The following is a 16,592-nucleotide window of genomic DNA, read 5'->3' on the forward strand; positions in this document are numbered from 1 at the left end:
TACTGGACACAACAGAGGGCATTCTCATGAGAACCAAGGTCATCTCTACTGGCAACAGATAAGGTGGGGGAAGCCTGCCAATTAACCCAATTGGCCAACGTGACCTGTGACAATTGGGGATGGGGTTATTTCCTAGTTTAATTATACTGAAACTGTGGGAAATAGAATTGGTTTTCCTTTGAAGCTGTGCCGATATGATGTACTCAATAAAGAAGACTTTTGAGAAGGAGCCTAGTCTCAGAGTTCTGATTTGCTTGGGTTCATGATTCGGAGCCTTGTCAGTGGATTCTTGTCCATAAAATCTTATCCTGTGTTACATTTATAAACGTTACAATATACTGTCTGGCGGCAAGAAATCGAATTCTGATAAATAACTTGAAGCTCCTATTCTACAGTGAACAGTGTAATTATGTTAACTTTTTTAAATCAAAGAGAACCAGTGGATACCAATGGAAGGAAAGAGTAGAAGGGAATGACCAATACCAAGATGGATGGATTTAATTCCCATGACAATGGATGCACCTTTGAAGACCAGGCTAATGACAGATCACCATAAAGAAAATCTATCTGTGTGGTCACTAAGGGTCCACCCAAACCTGATAGCACCTCATCAATAAAACAATTGATCAAATGGGTACCAAAAATTTGTACTAAGAATGGTAATTAAATTCTGTCCCTACTCCATATTCCCAAGCAGATGCAAGGTTAGATCTGAATATTTATTACTGTTGAGAAGGAAGCCATACCTATGATTGAGTGCAACTAATAGCAACTCAGAATCCTGCCTTCTGTATGTACTAGTTCCCAGGTTTAAATCCTGGCCTCTTCTTCCAGCCTTTTTGAGTCAAGTCACACACTTGTTGACTTACCAGGTTTGAAGGTTTCTATCATATCTCTTGCTTATAAAATCATTTTCCATGGCATAAGAATTCGAAAATATTTCAACGCTTACAATGATAGATATGAAACTAAAAGGAGACTTTTCCTCCGTCCCATGATACTAGATTGGCAGTGGACTTAAAATGTATCTTTATATAATGCATTAATTAATGGATTCAGTTACTACAAAATACAATGGTGGCCATTGATTTACAAGGCAATTGAGACAATTGGACAATCATAGATGACACTAGCCTCTACAGATTTAGAATGTAAGTTGGCACTGAACACCACTTGTTTGGAAAAAGATTCTAGAAGGAGACCTCTTACTTTTATGGTATACTGAAGAACTACCCATATGTATTTTTCTAATCATTATAAAATAGAATACTGACTATCAGAAGCCTTTTGATTTTTCAGTGTTCTCTGTAATTATGATCAGAGTCACTTCAATACATAGATATTTTTACTAACTACACATTTCTCACTGTGTAGAACTGGTAATGGAAAAACAATTGTGTAGATTTTTTTAGAGAGAATTAAGTAGATTTTAGATGAAAGAGATAATGCAAGGAGATTCAAATGCAAAAGTATATTCACCTTTTCAAAATTCTTACACTTAAATTCTTAAAATTTTACAGCACCAAAATTTGGCCCAAGCACTTAACACTACATTTTTCTTTTCATACCAATAGAGACTAAAATACCTCATGTGATATATATACATATACATATACATATACATATACATATACATATACATATACATACATACATACATACATACATACATATAAATGTTGTCCACAATACTCTACTAATTTTAAAAGTCCAGCTCAATTATTATGCAAGACGGATGCCAGATTTCTCTTGGCAATCAGTTGTGCAGATAGTAAATATTTTGCAAAACCATGTTGGATTGTAATCCTATACAAACACTGTTGAGAGTAATTCCCATTAAACATAGTAAGGGTTCTTTCTGATAAGATACAAACTGGATTGTAAAGTTCTTGTTTTTATTCAGCATACAAGACACAGCAAGAAATAAGCTATCAGCGTCCACAATTTTCAAGTACTACCACAATTTTTTTATTTTCCAAATTGTATTCAGAAATGTTAAGTTTTATATTGCTTTCTGATAATTTCCATTACATTTGTAGTTTAGATCTCCAGAATAATTATTCTCCAGCTATTTTTTATTTTTTTATTTTTATTTATTAGGTTTGTTAGGCCCATCCCATCTAGATAAATTATCAGATTCATTTATTTTCTGCAAAATGTTAGATTCAGATACACAGCAGCTAACAAAGCTGAAGATTTCCCAAGAGTTTTGCCCTGATGTTATTTTTAGATTGACACAGATGGGATGTACTGTAGATTTATTCTCTCCCAAGTGTTGAAAAAAAAGCACCTGGTCCAACTATCACTGCATTCATTCAAATCATTGTTCCTCTGATAAATTTGCAGAGGCATTAAAATGTACTTAAATGTTGTTATAATCAGTCCAGTTAGAGATGGCTCCAATTGATCTGAAGTAAATTCAAGCCAAAAAGAAAAAGGAAAAAAAAGAAAATCCTAAAAATTGCCATAGTGGAAAACTTTATCTTGGATAGTTGGAGGAAATAGGGGGTTAAAAAGCATAGAAAGCAATTCTATTTCTCAGGAACTATGTAAAAATAGTTTTATGGCACTTTAATGATTAATCAATTTTATTATCAAATAAGGTGTATGGATTGTGTCAGCTTCTTCAGATGACTTGTTTAATGAAAGCATAAACTGAAAAAGGATTTGTTGTTAAAGCAGCAGTCTGAGGCAAAATATGTATATGATAATCTTTTCATTGAAGAATCTATTCTAAAGCATGCTGCTATGGAACTGAATAGTTCTTTCTCCACTATCTCTCTCCTCTTGTGGCCTCACAAGTATTACATTGCTACATAGCAGGGTTGTCAAACTCAAGGCCTGGAGGCTGAATCAGCCTGCAGAGTGCTTAGATCTGGCCTGCGCCCTGGAAACAGCGAAGGAACGGCCCCTCAGTGCCTCTGCCAGCAAAAACGGAGCTTGGGAGGGCCACATGCACCCCCTGCAGCTCCTTTTTTGCTGGCAGAGGGCTGCAGGAGGCTGTTGTGGCCAAAAACGGAGCTCATGAGGGCTGCACGTGGCTCTACCAAGCTCCGTTTTCACTAGCAGAGGGTTGCAGGAGGCTATCGCAGCTTTAAACAGGTCTCGGGAGCCCATTTTTGCTGGCAGAGCGCTCAGGCCACTATAGGCGCCTCCGACACGAGTGACCTTAAACTAGCCTTGGCTACCATGGCCATGCCCACCCCAGCCCCACAAGGTCAAACACAATCCTGATGCAGCCTTCAATGAAATAGTTTGACACTCCTGCTAGATAGGATAACACAGTCCCCTAATTTGATGGAAGTTTGAAATCACATTTATTTTAAGAGTTTTCTGCTAAATTGGATAGGCTGCTAATTGGAAACAATTTTAACCTCAACTGCTACAAAGATACAGTCTTCATGTTTTGGTTCATTCTATTTATTTATTTTTAATTTTGTATTATTGACATTTGATGAACTACTGAAAGCCGATATATATTTAAAATAAATAATAAGCAATTTCTGTATAGACTAAACTTGCTCAGGACTATTAGCAGATGCCACTTAAATAATTTGGACTTATTTGCAAATAAATGTGATTAAGCTGTGATGAAAACTCTACACATACAACATTTGTAGTAAATTCCATTAAATTAAACAGTTGATAAAACACATAAACTGAGGCTAAAGAAACTATAACATGAAAAATTGATAAAGCTAGGCAGCTAGGAATTAATGAATTCTGTTACATTATTAAATATGTATACTGGTAAATATTTGTGGTTTCTGATTTATTTCCTGTGGGGACTTTTGACTGTAATAAACTTTTTACCAGTAGTTCCTTACATTTCTTATTGAACAGTTTGGAATTTTGAGGTAAATAATAGAGAATTAATAATCAGCTTCAATAACATATAAAAATAACATGTAAAAACATTGCATAGACCAAATCATCTATACATTTTTAGTCATTGCTTATTTTTAAGCGTTAAGTAAAAATAGTAATAGTAAAAAAACCTATTATGCCAATAAATACAACTAGTTTAGTAATTTCATCTTACACTGAATCAAGTTATTTTAATAGATTGAGCCATCACTACATTTAAATGATTTTGACTGCAAAATTCCAAATTATCACTAGATAGTAGCAGAGTTGCTATTTTCTGTATTGTTTTTCTATTATCTAACAGTCAATTTTTGCATTTGGTAACTACCTCAGCTGGTACTCTTTGGGTTTATGGATGTCTGATCACATATTTGGGGGAAAATAGAGCAGACCATGTCAGGAGAAATCCTGACAATAAGGTGGTGTAAATGTTTATGGTCAGAATAATCGTTGTAAGAATTTTATTTTTCCTATTACCATAGTACTACCAAATATATAAACAAATCGGGGCTGAAGAGTCTACAGTCCAATTCTTTACATATAAACCATGATAGATTCGTGATTTCTTCCAAATCGTCAAATTGTCACAAATGACAAAGCAACCTTTGTGTTTAAGGGATATGTTGTTGCTGCTGCTTCAGTGCTGCCACATCGCTGCACCACTGCACTGTAAAGATCAATTGCAGTCACGTAATATCATTTCCAACTTTCTCCAAGAAAAGTCAAAGGGAAAGCTGGCTTACTTACTCACTTCAACGTTGGTTGGTTGGCTGGCTGGCTGGGGAATTCTGGAAGTTGAGACTCACATAATCTTAAAAGTTGGCAAGCTTGAGAAATACTGGCCCTACTTCCTCCACCCGTCCCAATTCACACTGGCCTAGAAAAATAAGAGTTCATCTAATACGGGAGAGAATGAAGTCTTTAGCGCAGAGGTCTCCAAACTTGGCAACTTTCAGACTTGTGGACTTCAACTCCCAGAATTCCTCAGCCAGCTATGCTGGCTGGAGAATTATGGGTGTTGAAGTCCACAAGTCTTAAAGTTGCCACATTTGGGGACCCCTGCTTTAGCGTGATATCTGGATGTCTAATTCTCACTAGGTATCCCCCACATGTTAAGGCCAGCCTTTATTCCAGATGGAGGGGGAGCTAAAAGGGCTAAAACAGAGAAAGCAGCTACATTGGTTTAGCACACTCAGCTGCGTAGGGCGTAGAGCTACAGTAAAACCAATGACGGGAAGGGCGCCTGGACCTCGGATGCCTCTTAGCCACGCCCCCTCCGACTTCTGCCAAATACGCGGAGGGGCAAGAACGTCGCTCTTGCGTTCCCAGAACAATCGTGTCCGTTTTGTGTGTGCGCGTCATTTCCGTCCCCAGCCGGAAGAAGGTGAAAGGAGCCAAATTTGATTTTCCAACCTGATAAGTACCGTAAGTTTGAGCCTGGAAACCTGGAAATTTATTTATTTATTTATTTATTTATTTATTTATTTATTTATTTATATTATTTATTGTTACTGGAGGACTTGAACCAGGCGGCGGTGCAGAAAGCGCCGTTTCCCCCCCCCCCCCAATCCTGATCCCCGGGAGGGTGGAGAGAATATAGATATAAACCAATGTAGCTGCTTTGTCTGTTTTAGCCCTTTTAGCTCCCCCGCCCCAACCTCGAAAAAAGGCTGGCCTTAACAAGTGGGGGATAGCTAGTGGGAATTAGACATCCCAGGTGTCACGCTAAAGCAGGGGTCCCCAAACTTGGCAACTTTCAGACTTGTGGACTTCAACTCCCAGAATTCCTCAGCCAGCTTTGGACTTCCACCAATATATAGATAGATATGTGTGTGTGTGTATATATGCATACATACATACATACATACATACATACGTGTGTGTGTGTGTGTGTATAGTGTGTGTGTGTGTGTGTGAGCATAGAGGCCCCATACATCTGTGTATATTAACCCTTCAATGCACCTTGTATCATAAGTTTAATTTTTATTTTATTTACATTTTTATTCCTGTGAGTAGTCATAGGGGCCCCAGTACACTGCTTTGCCCGGAGCCAATAATGCTGTTAAGATGGCCCTGCCCATTGCTTCTTGTCCTACCCTTAGGTACTTTGGAGAATAGTTTAACTCTTCTTTGTGGCAGCCCCTGAGATATTGGAACACTGCTCTCATGTCACTCCTAGGCCTTCTTTTCATTAAACTAGACATACCCAGTTCCAGCAACCATTCTTTATATGTTTTAGCCTCCAGTCCCCTAATCATCATGGTTGCTCTTCTCTGCACTCTTTCAACATCTTTTTTACATCATGGGGACCAAAACTGGATGCAGTATTCCAAGTGTGGTCTTACCAAGACAATATAAAGTGGCATTAACACTTCACATGATCTTGATTCTATTCCCCCATTATTGCAGCCTAGAACTGTGTTGGCTTTTTTGGCAGCTGCAGCACATAGCTGGCTCATATTTAAATGGTTGTCCACTAGGACTCCGAGATCCCTCTCACAGTTACTACTATTGACTGAGGTATTGCCTAAACTTTACCTGTGTGTTTGGTTTTTCTTGCCTAAATATAGCACCTTACTTTTTTCACCATTTCACTGGAAGTTTTTAAGAAGGGATTGGACAACCATTTGTCGGTAATAGTATAGATTTACCTGCTTGAGCAGTGCGTTGGGCTAGAAGACCTCCAAGGTCCCTTCCAACCCTGCTTTTCTGCTTTGTTTCTCCTTAATGGCTGGATGACAGAAAGTCTGTACTTCCAATGGAGAAATGCCCCTGATTTATTTACAAAGTAGTCAGTAATCCTGCTGATAAGCATCTGCGTTATGAGCTGCACAGACTTCTATTCTGCTTTATAAGTTGCCCAGTTAGGAAATTGGGTGCAATGATGTAATAATGCCAGAGGGGAGTAGGATAGAATGTTTTGTATATCAGTTGCAGTTTGGAAGGAGAAGACATTTTTGAGAAGTAACATTCTTATTGACTTTAAATGCTTATAACATCTTATGTTCTGATTTGTAAAACAATACAAAATAATGCTGAGCTTTGATATTTGTATTTGTTCTCCAGTCATCAAACACAACTTAATGTTCTGAATCACTGATAGGGGCTGTTCTGTTCTACATATTCAACAAGTATATACGTGCGACAGAAGTTCTAGATATCTGTGAGATTCTCAGTCATCCAGATCATGGTTGTGAACTGAAGAAGAACTGAAGAAGTTTCTTGGATGAGAAGACAAACATTTTTAAGGAAAAACAAAGTCCAGCTACCTTTTGAAAAAGCACTTTTGGGACAAGTTCTTGATAGATTTTCCTGTGGGACCATTTACTTAAAATCCTTAAGAAGTGTTTTCCTTTGTAGAAGAGGGTCTTCCATGCTTGATCCTTACATTGTTCTTTTGAAATTATAGATCATGCCTATCCGTGCCTATTGTACCATCTGTTCTGATTTCTTTGACAATAAGACTGATGTTGCAGCTATTCACTGTGGACATACTTTCCACCATTTGTGGTGAGTATATGAATAAAAATGGTATTAGATTTTCTTACATAACTTAAGTACCTTTCTTGAGACTTATATTTTACTACATTGTTTTTCACCTTATTTCTGCATATATAATGCAGTTGGAATTTTGTTCTTGATTAGGATTGATGATGACATTGAATAGTTTAGTTAAGTCCTGTTCAAGATTTTAAATTCTGTAAGAACTTATATTACTGAGTCATTTCAAAGCTAATTTTATAGTAACACTTACATATTTTGTATGTACAATTTATGCATATTTTCTAAAGATCTGTCAGAAATAACATTTCCATGCAACGTATATATTCCAAAGACATATTTGTATATATCTTAAAATAATACACATTTTTAAACAATTTTAGAAATACTTTACATTTGCTCCTCCAAAATCTAGCATGACGTGCTACTTTTATTGGCAAACTGTTGATTTACTTTAAGCTGTGGTTTCAGTGAAACTTGAACAGCTTTGAAAGCTATAGTGTATATAATAGTACAGTACTTTGACTATGTGGAAACACTTGTGGTTTTACTTTGAACTCATTTGGAGTCATAATAATAAATATGTGTTCTATTTGCCACATAGTGGATTGTTCAAGGATTTATATTCTGCAATCTAGTTAATTTTTAGAAAGTATGGTTGCCTTTGGAAAGAATTTGCACAATGTCTCCATAGATATGTACTTTTTTTTTCAGTTTGCACAATGTTCCAATCATAAAATAACCTCATAGGCTAAATACTGAGGTTCTTTTCTTGCAAATGGTTCATTAAGTAACATCATCAATGCTAGCAAGTGTAGCAAGTCTAGCAAGCTCAGAGAACACCAGGGATCCCTCATTTCAACCCTGAGTCAAAAATATTCTCCTTTATTGAGTATACCAATACCCTAAACTAAATGGTTGACTAGCTTGTGCTATATTGTGCTATGCAAACACAACCACGGTATTACTTGTTTGGCTTTGGTTGTTTTTCGTATTTAATATTTTTAACAAAATGTTAAAAAATGTTTTTGTTATCCATTCCCATTGTCATTATTTGCCCTAGTCTCATCCAATGGTTTGATACTGCACCAAATCGGACCTGTCCACAGTGCAGAATCCAGGTAGGTCTTGCAGTGTTTGCTAGTAGAAAAAAAAAGTTTGGTTGTTAAATTTACAAAGTATTGGTTGTACAGCTTGCCAGTTGTTTGTCTGAGAAAGACATAAAAATTAGTCCTGAATATCAGAGAGTATTACCTATACATTAAGATCTGAAGGAGAGGCCTTGTTAGAGGTGTGCCCTCTTTCAAAAAGTGTTTAGAGGTTTCCTAATTGGGATGAATTCTTCCAGAAGTTTCAGATTCGTCTTCCTTTAGGAATTAAATAATATGTTTGGCCTTTGAATTATCTTCATTACAATTTTAAATGTGAATGTCAATATTTTAATGTTAGCGATTCATGAGTTTTCTTGTTAGGCAGAATGGCAGGATCTAAATTTAAAGTATTTTTTTTTTTTAAAATCTTATGAAGTGCTGCTTTTATAAGTAGTCCTCAACTTACAACCATTCATTCAAATTACAACTGTGCTGAAAAAATGGACTTACAACTTGTACCCAGAGTTACAGCACCCTGTGATCAATGAACAAACTTTAGGTGCTTGATGCTCTTGCACCTCAGGGGCACTTCAGTTCTCCCCATTTGCCTATCTCCCCCTTTTAGCCCACTGTTATAGGGCAGCAAGCAGCTCCAGGAGGCCTCAGTTATCCCATCAGCAAGTACTAGCAAACATTCACTCATCTGAGTGCCGCCTTTAAACCAGCACCACATGGATGCTCAGTTGAGCAGCACCAGCAGATATTTACCCAGCTGCCTTCTCTCTGTTCCCCACACTGAAATTTCATCTTTTGAATCCAGCCATCATAGCCGAAGCAAAAGTGCCTCACTACTTACCGATATTTATGCTACTCTGGGGTATAAATTCCTTTTAAATCATGCCTGAACTGTAGATCATCAATAAATGATGTACTTTTAAGGTGCTGGTTTATTTATGCATAAATAACACATCTATAAAGTATTCTGCTCATGAATTGGTAGCTGCAACCCCTGGGATTTGTTTTTCCTGTTAGGTAAGAAGTTTTATTTCTGCCATTTGACTTCAGCTTTAAGGGGAAAAAAGCTGGATGAAGATGATTTAGAATAGAATATTTAGAACACCCTATGTACTTTTGGTCACCATATTATAAAAGAGATGTTGAGACTCTAGAAAGTGCAAAAAGCAACAAAGATGATTAGGAGGCTGGAGGCTAAAACATATGAAGAATGGTTGCAGGAATTGGCTATGTCTAGTTTAGTGAAAAGAAGGACTGGGAGTGACATGATAGCAGTGTTCCAATATCTCTGGGGCTGCCACAAAGAAGAGGGAGTCATGCTATTCTCCAAAGCACCCGAGGGTAAGACAAGAAGCAATGGGTGGAAACTTAATCAAGGAGAGAAGCAACCTGGAACTAAGGAGAAATTTTCTAACAGAACAATTCACCAGTGGGACGACTTGCCTTCAGAAGTTGTGGGTGCTCGATCACTGAAGGCTTTTAAGAAGAGACTGAACAGTCACTTGTCTGAAATGGTATAAAGTCTCCTGCTTTAACAGAAGGTTGGACTACTGGTAGAAGACCTGCAAAATCCTGCCCAACTCTGTTATTCTGTTACTTTGTTCTGATTGCTTTTAATAGAAGTCCCATTAGTACTGTATTTCTCAAGCATAAACTTTCTTATAGGAACACGAATTTACAGGTTATTATACTGTAAGATTTGTTATGGAGTTGAATGTTGCTTCTCTTGTGCTAAGATTGATGCACACTGTAGAAAAATGATTTGTTACTATTCATCAATGGTAGGTAGCCTGAGTATTACAAAACACATTAGGAAGGAATCTGGTAGGGGATAGCTGCATTAAATTGTAGGTTTAGTTAAAGATTTACTGGTCTAATTCTGACCCCATTTTAGTATTTTGAAATCAGATTTCAGTTGACATTGCTCAGGTGAAGATGCTCAAATCTAGAGTAATCTAATTGAAATTAAGATGCACTTGAATCAGTTGCAACTATTTTTTTAATTTCTTTTCAGTGCAATTTGAATGTGAATTATTTTATTAATTTTAGGAGCATTTTTAAAGTTCTTTTCTTACTGAAATTACTAAATTTAAATTCCAGTTAAATCAGTTATGTAATATGTTCCATTCAGCTTTCCACTTATGTTTTGTAAGCTTCAATCAGAATCTTTGGTGTTTTCCCCTCTGCAACACAGAATGAAGTACAAAGTTTCAAATGATAATCGATTGTCGAGTGCTAAGCAGTATGTTCTTATTTAATTGTGCTTCCACCTTTTTCTGTCCTTGTCAGGGTTTGGCCCTTGTTGCTCTTCTGACTTGTTGGTTCCCTCTATTGTTCCCCACCTCTTGCATCTCTGGTTACCATGCAGCAAGAAACAAAATAGCATCTTGTGAAAGAGTAACTATGCAATTAGCGAGTGTCATGATTGCATATAATACTTAGAACACAAAGCTGTAGCTGCACGGGGGAGGTGGGGATAGCTATCACATTCAATTTCAATTATATTTTTTTTATAAAGCAAATAGCACATATTTGGATTTGGCACAGCATGAGCTCAGCCTCAGCTGCTAAGCTGAAACTGCCAGAGAACAAATTGCACTGATTTTCCAAAGGTGTATGAAATACTTTGTCAACATTCCAAAACTCTGTGCTGGAATGATGACTGCAAATTTGGGAAGGAGTGCAGAGTGATAATAGAAATGGGAAATGTGTCACCTTGGGGTTAGTCCCCCATGTTTGGTAGGTTACATTAATATCCCTGCTGTCCTTGAATCCTTAAACATATGTTTCCAATCTCACAATTTAGATGTCTAGTGGATATACAAATGCATTTTATGTTAATGTTGAGGAAAGCTTTGTTTTTTAATGTTCTGAGATAACTTTATTGTATTGTGTTGCAATAAAATACAAATTATTGTTTTAGAAACAATTGTTCACATTTATTTACTGGGATTTTTTTTTTTTTACACGTTTTCTATAGGTTGGGAAAAGACACATAATCAACAAATTGTTTTTTGATGTTGCCCTAGAGGAGCAGTCAGAACTGGATGCAGAAAGTCTACAGGTAGGAAAATTGGACTTGCCTTGCAAAAGTTTATACCTATTGCAGGTAGTCCCATTTAGGGACCAAAATTGAGGCAGTCGTTAAATGAAGCAGTCACTAAGTCAAACTGCAAGCATGCTTATGATCTTACTTTACTTTTCCTTTGCTTTACGGACCTGAAAGGTTGTAAATGCAAGGATTGGTCACAAAGTTGCTTTTTTGACATCAATCATAACTGCCAATAGTCACTGTACAAGGTAGCTCCTAAACTAAACAATGTACTTGGAATAAGATTACTATTTCCGGTAAATACTTAACACTTACTAGGGTGAATCTGCTTTTGCATTCCTTTGTATTTCAAACTTCATGCATGGCCTTTTCCTGTTTACCTACTGCTCACTCTTTAAACATTATGTTTAAGCTGGATTTAAGTGACTTCTGCTATTGGTGTATTTTTAATGATTGAGTTGCACTGTTTACCCCCAGGTATCATAAGTCTTTGCTTGCAGCAGTTTTGATTATTGCATGTGCCCACTGTTGTGCAATGGGCAGCCATATAAATTATTTAAATAAATAAAGCCCGAGAAGAATCTTTGCTTTCCCTTCTCTTAATTAACATCAAATGAGAATTATGGGCCAGGTCATCCAATGGCATGGAAATAAGTTTCATAAGTATGCTGATGAGGCACAGTTGTATATTCCAGCTGACCAAATGAAGCTGTTGAGACACTGTCGTAGTATCTGGAAGCTTTTAGGGTCTCAATGGAAAAGAACAGGTTCAACCCTGGCAAGACTGACGGATTGGCCATATTCAGGAATTTCTCATTTTTAATTCTTGATAGGATTACTTTTCTCCAGGCGGCATTCATGTTTACTTTGAGGGTCCACATGGGCTCATGGCACTCACTGAAAAAGTGGCAAATCTATCCGGAGTGGTTTTTGCATAGATCTATAGATCCATTATGTTTGGATTAGACCCTTTCCTTGGCCAACAGGTTATTCTCAGTCATTCATGCTATAGTTGCCTCCCATTTGAACTGTTGCTATGCATAGTATAAGGGACCTAGAATGTATTTTTCTATGCCTGTACTTCACAATTTCACTGGAAACTAGTGAACTACTAGTTATAACTCAAAGTGATTGTTCATGGATCAGGAACTAGATATTTTCAATCTTGCCTACTAATCTCATAAGAGAAGGTATGATCCAAGTCCAACCTACAAAATAATGTCATTTTGTGAAACTCTAGAGAGATGCTTCTCTGTTATTGCTCCTGGCTTCTGGGATAGCATTCTTCCTGAGCTCCATTGGCCCCAACTTTGCTGACCTTTAAGAAAGCAATAGAAAGTTGCCTTTCCCTGGATCAAGGCAATCTGTGAACTGCTTGAATGGTGGCTGTTTGATTTTTGTGTATTTCCCAGTGCACTATTATTGCTATATTTGGTCTTATTTATTTAAAGATATTTAAGGTATTGTTTACTGCCTTGCATCATTTTGATTGAGGAAAACCTATACATTGAGAGAAGCAATTATGAAATATTCAAGTTGCTATAAACTTAAGAAAAGGAAATAATTTGCAGTTTTTGAAATAGTTATTGTAAGAAAACAGTTAAATGTGGATGTGCAGCACTTCAGATAGGAAGATAAAAGAGTGCTTAATATAAACACCTTTGAATAAAAATGTGTCTGTTTTACAGACGCACTGATAGGTGTAGTGTTTATGCTCACATCCACTCTCAAGTTTTTTTTTTATTTTTTGCTTTGGATCTGAAGCACTATACAAGTGGGTGGAAATGTCTCTGTGTCTTATACAGCGAATATTGCGGTGGGGAGAGGGGTTAATCTGCTGTTCTAGAATGGGCTGCTGCGGCAATGAATGGGCCGCGGCAAACGGGCCGTGGTGAATAGGTTGCAGTGGCAACGGCGAATGGGCAGTGGCGAACGGGCCGTGGCAAATGGCTACAGCGAATGGACAGCAGCGAAACGGGCTGTGGTGAACAGGCCGTGGCAGCGCTGAACAGGCCAGATGAATACCAGATGGGTGCTAGGAGGCAGAGGCAGATTTTTTTTTCTTCTTTTCCTCCCCAAAAGCTAGATGCGTCTTATACTCCGGGGTGTCTTATACTCTGAAAAATACGGTAATAAGATGATAATTTTTCTGGTATTAATTCTTCAAGATCTTTTTTTTAGCATTCCTGTAGTTCTAAAGTAGTGATTGTCAAAACTGTGATCCATGGAGGCTCTTCTGCTTTCCCTGCATCAGTCAGTTGATTTGTGATAATAAATTAGTAACCATAAGCTGATTAACTGACCATTATAAGTGATCAGACAAATAACAACATGAATTATATAACGTTCAGAAAATGAACAACAGTGAACACATCACACATGCTCAGACAGAGCCTGCCTGACCTTAACATACATTACCTATACATACATTTTTTTTAAAGTTGTGATGATGTCTTGGACTCCATTCTTTAACCTGATTTGATTTTGTGTTTCAGAATGAACTAGATCGGGTGAAAGCTCAGCTATCCATGAAAGGTAAGTTGAAAAATGAGTGGCCTGAGACACTAAAATGTAAGTTGAGGACCTAATTGTTGTTATGGTGTTGTCCTAGACCTAGTCTTTTTACACATCTGTATAAAATTTCTTCTACCTCCAAATTTGAGGAATGACATTTCTTCTGCCCACACATGATTAAGAGTGGAATGTAGACTATTTGGTGCTGAGCAGTTTTCTTGCAGACATTTTGTTTTCTATCGTGTAGCATCTTCAGTGCTAGAAGGGAATAGGGTTTGCCCTGTGTTTGTATTGGTACAAGTAATCCTAGACGTACAACAGTTTGTTTTGCAACTGTTCAAACTTACAACTACACTGAAAAAAATGACTGACAACCACTTTTCACCCTTATCCCCATTGTAGCTTTCCCATGGTCATTTGATCAAAATTTTGATGCTTGGCAACTGACTCATATTTAGAGAGTTACAGTATCCCGGGGTCATGTGATCACCTTTTCTGATCTGACAAGCAAAATCAATGGGGAAGCCAGATTCACTTAATCATGTTACTAACTTAACAACTGCAGTGGTTTACAACAACTGTGGCAAGAAAGGGTGTAAAATGGGACTAAACAGACTTAGCGACAGAATTTCTGGGCTCAGTTGTCATAAGTTGAGGACTACCTATAGTTATTTGATTAAGCTGTTGTTTACTGCTTGATTGTTTGTGTAGTGTTACTCCTGCTGCTAATCCCTGCTTGGTGTTGATTGCTAGTGAGGAGCTGTTCTGGTCTTTTTGTTTTCTTTTTAGCTTTTTTATTGTCTCTTGAATGGTGTATAAATGTTGTTTCTCTCTATGTGCCTGTTGATTGTATGAGGGCCAAGCTTCCAGGAATCCCCTGGTGTTTTGGGATTTAGCTTGGTCTAGGATGCTTACTTCCTTTCCAGTTGAAACTGTAGTTAAGTCTGTCCATCTGTTGTGAAATTAAGGAGTTTTTATGATGTCTTCTGATTCCTAACTGGTGTTCATGGGTGCACACCAAAAAATCCAAAAACACTAGGCAGGGATTTCATAGTCAAACACTAAACAATAGCCTATCCAGGAACTACCAGGGAGAAAATAATACTCCCGCTAATGCTGACAGCCAAACTACTGGATATAAACAGAAGGCAAATCCCAGGCCCTTCTAGGATTGAACATGTTACCTACTTGAGTAATGAAACATCTGAAAGCAGTCAACCAAGCTCTGAAAGAGACTCCACAGTTCAACTCTGAGCTTACCTATATTTCCTTCTGTTGGCAATAAACAAAATGCCATTAACCACCATATTTAGCCATACCATCCATAAATAAATAAATAAACAAATATGAACCACTAGTTGATTATGGGCCAAATCTTGTTTAGCCATAGATTTTACATGATAAAATTGAGTTTGATGAACATCCAAACAGTCCAAATCTTCATAATTATTTTGGGAAATACTGTATTTATGCTAAATGTCCAGAGTTGTGCAATAGAAACATTATAGGCTTGGCTTATAGAACTGAAAAATAAACTTATGAAGGGAAGAGGATGTTCTGTGGGTAATTATTCATTCCCTTCAATTTCCACAATTTTAAGAATATGATCTTTTTTATTATTTTCTATAGATGGTTATGAGTCATAAAGAGTGAAGAAAACGTCATTTAATTTGAAAGACAAAAGTCTTAAAATATCAGAATACAATAAAAGAGAAAGTTTTATAAGAGCAGCCGGGAAAAGTCATTGTTTCTCAAACATTGATTCTTACTGGATTATTTTCTGTCCCATATATGTATCGTGACGGTAAAATTGACACCTCCCCCCCATCTCCTGCATTCACTAATTGATCCTGAGCAGTGAAAGGGAGACGAATCAGTAGGAGCCTATGGCCCACTAAATGAAATTATTTATATTCATTGACTATATCTCAGACATACTTTGGTATTGCTGGCATGCTGAACTAGTAGGAAGAGAGTGTTCTGGGATAATCTGTCTGGGTGACCTTATTATGATCACCCAGACAGATTATCCAAAAACACTCTGAGGTCATGCTTTACAGTAATTTCCACTAGGTCTGCCTTTTTGGTTGCCTTGCCTTTGCAATCTACGACGCCAAGAGTATATAAGCTCTGGTTCTGCATTTGATCAGGGTTGCCCAGCAAAGTGCTAATGCTTTGCCGGGGTGCCCAGTAGATGCTGCTTTATTGTTTGCCTGCTAGTAAAATTACGTTGCATCTTCAAAGTGATCTGGTTGCTTTAGGTGAGTCAGGTTTTGGCCAACACAATTGTGTACTGTAATTCAGACTGAAAGGATGAGAAAGAGGACAGTCATTACTTGCAGCACCTCCCTGCCATTTTGCAGGCTTGTGCTTTCTGCCGCCTCCCTTGTTCTCTCCAATCCTGAACTCATTTGAGGGAATTTTAATTTGACCAGCGAATTTTGTTTTGAAAAAAAACCTTACAAGGCATGAGTACCAATGGAAAGCACCATAAGATGCAGTATGAATCCAAGTGTAAGGAAAAAAATGCATGGTCGAATTTGAATTTTTGC

The 16,592-nt window shown here is 37.3% G+C and overlaps 1 protein-coding gene and 1 long non-coding RNA gene across 3 annotated transcripts in view; one reads left to right on the plus strand and one right to left on the minus strand.

Moving 5' to 3' along the window:
* LOC148132062 (uncharacterized) overlaps positions 1-5,117 on the minus strand; it is a 40,522-nt gene extending 35,405 nt beyond the window's left edge. The window contains exon 1 of the long non-coding RNA XR_015747557.1: positions 4,615-5,117. This is a non-coding gene — a long non-coding RNA (uncharacterized LOC148132062). The remainder of the gene's footprint in view (positions 1-4,614) is intronic.
* Positions 5,118-5,194: 77 nt separating this feature from the next.
* The window catches only part of TRAIP (TRAF interacting protein), a 41,383-nt gene continuing 29,985 nt past the window's right edge, over positions 5,195-16,592 (plus strand). The window contains exons 1-5 of one of the 2 annotated variants that reach the window (XM_087955008.1): positions 5,195-5,292; positions 7,277-7,377; positions 8,432-8,489; positions 11,455-11,538; positions 14,022-14,061. In XM_087955008.1, the coding sequence (XP_087811134.1) occupies positions 7,280-7,377; positions 8,432-8,489; positions 11,455-11,538; positions 14,022-14,061 (280 nt within the window). In that variant the 5' untranslated portion in view covers positions 5,195-5,292; positions 7,277-7,279. The remainder of the gene's footprint in view (positions 5,293-7,276; positions 7,378-8,431; positions 8,490-11,454; positions 11,539-14,021; positions 14,062-16,592) is intronic. The other variant, XM_087955009.1, reaches the window with a different exon arrangement.

This window comes from Notechis scutatus, chromosome 2, assembly GCF_049901735.1.
Source record: "Notechis scutatus isolate UNSWTSFEM ecotype Mainland chromosome 2, rNotScu1.2, whole genome shotgun sequence".
Lineage (NCBI taxonomy): Eukaryota > Metazoa > Chordata > Lepidosauria > Squamata > Elapidae > Notechis > Notechis scutatus.